This window comes from Miscanthus floridulus, chromosome 12, assembly GCF_019320115.1.
Source record: "Miscanthus floridulus cultivar M001 chromosome 12, ASM1932011v1, whole genome shotgun sequence".
Taxonomy (NCBI): domain Eukaryota; kingdom Viridiplantae; phylum Streptophyta; class Magnoliopsida; order Poales; family Poaceae; genus Miscanthus; species Miscanthus floridulus.
The window spans coordinates 58090382-58094021 of NC_089591.1; the positions used below are offsets into that span (position 1 = coordinate 58090382).

Genomic DNA, 3640 nt, shown 5'->3' on the forward strand with positions numbered 1-3640 from the left:
GATTTTTGGTCGTGGCGTCGGGGACGCCCAGGTTTCTTTTAGCGCCTCGACGCCTAGGCGACGACTAGGCGACGCCTTAATAACTATGGACACAATGCAACTGAAGTAACAGCTATTATTCAGTGTTTACCACTGTCAAGGTGGACACTGAGGTTGGATGATTAGCTATTTAAACACACTTCAGGCATCCATAACTTTCTTTATTCTTTATGCAAGGAGGGGATTAGGTGACCATGGTTCAATAATGAAAACATAATTTGAGAAATGGAGCATACTGTAGCTAGTAGGTTGATGGATTGCAGAACTGACATCTGAAGCAGATGAAATGCAATTTCATAAGCAAAAATAGTTCAACACACTCAACAGGCTGAATTTTGTACAGTGATAAGGCAGCTATTGAGAGTAAGAAGAGTATGTTTACCTTAATATATTCAAACAGTAAAGACATAGTGTTTAGATGGCTCTAATGTTGAAATACTTGCTTTTTCAGTCCCACTCTCAACAGTTCTTCAAAATAGACTGACTGGCTCATTATGTGAAGAACCAATTGACAAGGTTGTCTAAACTAAAGGCAACCTTAAATTTCGTCTAGCTGTGATTCTAGAATTTCAGAAACAAACAAATAGCTCATATCCTTGTCATTACTGAAAATACTTAGATTAGCAAGGCTCCTTTCCATCAATTGCCCACACTCAATATAGACCACATGCAGTAGGAACTCATTTCACAAAACATATTATTAAGTTACATGTACCGACCAGTTCAGCCCAAAACATTAAACTGATAGGGAAGGTGGGCAGTTCACTTTATACCTCAACACTCCCCTTATGCCTCTAACGTAGAATAAGAGCACTTAACAATTATTACTTTATTTAATTGCGCTAGCCATGATTCAAACTCGAGACCTCGGGTCTGATACCATATAGTACGGACCAGTTCAACCAAAAAGCTTAAGCTGATGGGGAAGGTGGACAATTCACTTTATATTTCAACACATGATAATCCCAAACGGTTACTCAATCACCAAAAGTCCCTGCAGGAACAATTCCCATCCTTAAAGTGGTGGAAACGGTTTGCATCACGCACAACAATCTCCCTATCAGCTAACTTTGAAATAAATTTAGTTACTGTGTGGCAATCAATACAGACTCGGAGATTCTTCATCACACGAATTCTTGTTCCAGCAGGTGTGCTTATAATACCAAACACTATAGCAAGCTTCTCACTATGACCACATAACACATATGCCTTCTGCTCTTCTTCAATATCCTGGAAAACATCCTCTGTATTGGGTACATGTCCTTCGCGTGCCATCTGCTCTGAGAAAACATTCAGTGCATCAATAATCCTGTCATACCAAGGGTGGGACCTATCATGAGCTACAAAGACGTGCAGTTTGTTCTTCACTTCAATCCAACTGCATGCTGGATCCTTCTTCATACCCTTTTTTCTCATAGATTTTTGTAGGTGTGCTGCTTCATTCCATCTCCCAGAAGCTGAATACATATTTGACAAAGCTACATGAGATCCAATGCTCCTAGGTTCAAGCTCCATAATTTTCTTGGCTACTTCCTCAGCTAAAATGGTATTTTTATGGACCCTGCAAGCCCTTAACAATGTGGACCAGACATTCGCAGTTGGTTTTATTTGCATCTTCGATATAAAATTGTATGATTCGTCTAACTCTCCTGCACGACCAAGGATATCAGCAAGCGCTGTACAATGCTCTAGAGTAGGAACAATTCCATAATGATCTGACATACTCTTAAAATATTTCCAGCCCTTATCCACTAATCCAGCATGGCTACATGCAGTCAGAACCGCAAGAAAGGTGATATGATTAGGCTTTGCATTTCCCAGTTCCATTCTCTCAAACAGCACAAGTGCCTCTCTTGCTGGACCATGCAATGCGTACCCCATGATCATCGCAGTCCATGATACAACGTCTGGTAAACACATCCTGTCAAAGATGCGATGAGCAATGCTAATCTCCCCACATTTGCAGTACATGTCAATCAGGGAGCTAGATATAAACACATTATCTTCAAACCCACCACGGATCACATAGGCATGCAGCTGCTTCCCAAAGCGCAATGATGCCAAATTACTGCAGACAGGTATGAGGCTCGAGAAAGTCACAGGCACAGGTCTAACTCCAGCCTGCAGCATCTGACGGAATATTCCAAGAGCCTCCTCAACTGAACCATTTTGTGCACAACCTGCAAGCATGGAGTTCCACAGAATTGGGTCTCGTACCGGGAGGTTGTCAAACACTTTGACAGAGTAATCCGTCCTTGTGCAATTCGCATACATATCAATCAGGCTACTGCCAACGAACACATCGCTGTCAAACCCATTCCTGACTGCAAAACCATGCACCTCCAAGCCTCTCTTGACATCGGCACACTCTGCGAAGATTGGCAGCACACTGGATAAGGTGAAAGAGTCAGGCCTAAACCCTTCCCTCCACATCTTCCTGACCAAGCCCAGCGCTTCATGGTGCCTCCCTTCCTCCGCGCAGCCCAGCACCAAAGTGTTCCAGGACACCACGTCCCTCTCGAACATTTCGTCGAACACCTTCTGCACGCTCTCCAATGCGGCTGATGATCCGGTGCCACCCACGCTGGTCACACCAGTGGAGTGGAGATACGAATCCGGGAGCTTGCAGTAGAGGTTGAGGAGGGCGTTGGCGGTAAAGCGGTCGGCGAATGCACCGGAGCGGATGGCCAGCGCGTGGAGGGAGGCGCCGAGGGCGCTGAGGCCTAGGACGGCACAGGACTTGAGCGCGGCCGGGAGGGAGGCCGGGACAGACGAGCGTGGCGCGGCGGACGCGCGCATCCGGAGGAAGAGGGAGATAGCGTCGCGGAAGTTGCCCTGGGCGGCAGCCATGCGGATCGCGCCCATGAGGGCGGGGGCGGCCATGGTGTATAGGCGCCCTCGGAAACGGACATGACGGCGGGTCGGCGAAAGATAATGGAGACTTTTACATGTGTGCCATTATAAAAGATCGTAATCCCCTGTGTGTCCCTAAAAAAATTCAGCGGTCTTCAGCGCCACTACTTCAACTTTTTCGTGTCATCCATGCCACTTCCGTTAGTTTGGGCTCTAACGCCGTCAAACTGCAGGTGTGAAAAGACAAAAATGCCCTTAAGTTCAAATATGTTATTAATTTTTTTGAGCATCTTAACGACTTCAAATGAAAAAACTCAAAACTAGAAACTTGTAGATCTCGTCGAGATCTATAATTTTCATATAAATTTTTTTTTCATTTAATTTCGCAAAAAAAATAATATAATTTTTCTAAGATATATTAATCATATCAAATCATATTTTTTTGCGAAATTAAATTAAAAAAAATTATATGAAAATTATAGATCTCGACGAGATCTACAACTTTCTAGTTTTGAGTTTTTTCATTTGAAGTCGTTAAGATGCTCAAAAAAATTAATAACATATTTGAACTTAAGGGCATTTTCGTCTTTTCACACCTGCAGTTTGACGGCGTTAGCGTCCAAACTGACGGAAGTGGCATGGATGACACGAAAAAGTTGGAGTAGTGGCGCTGAAGACCGCTAAATTTTTTCAGGGGCACACAGAGGATTACGATCTTTTATAATGGCACACAGGAAAAAGTCTCAAG

At 43.8% G+C, this 3640-nt stretch overlaps 1 protein-coding gene across 1 annotated transcript; it reads right to left on the minus strand.

Annotated features, from left to right (window-relative positions):
* Nucleotides 1-305: 305 nt before the first annotated feature.
* Nucleotides 306-2943, minus strand: LOC136496580 (putative pentatricopeptide repeat-containing protein At3g23330). Its single transcript, XM_066492294.1, has one exon. It carries the CDS (start codon nt 2920-2922, stop codon nt 1021-1023), a length of 1902 nt encoding a protein of 633 aa, XP_066348391.1. The 5' UTR covers nt 2923-2943; the 3' UTR covers nt 306-1020.
* Between the last annotated feature and the right edge of the window lie 697 nt (nt 2944-3640).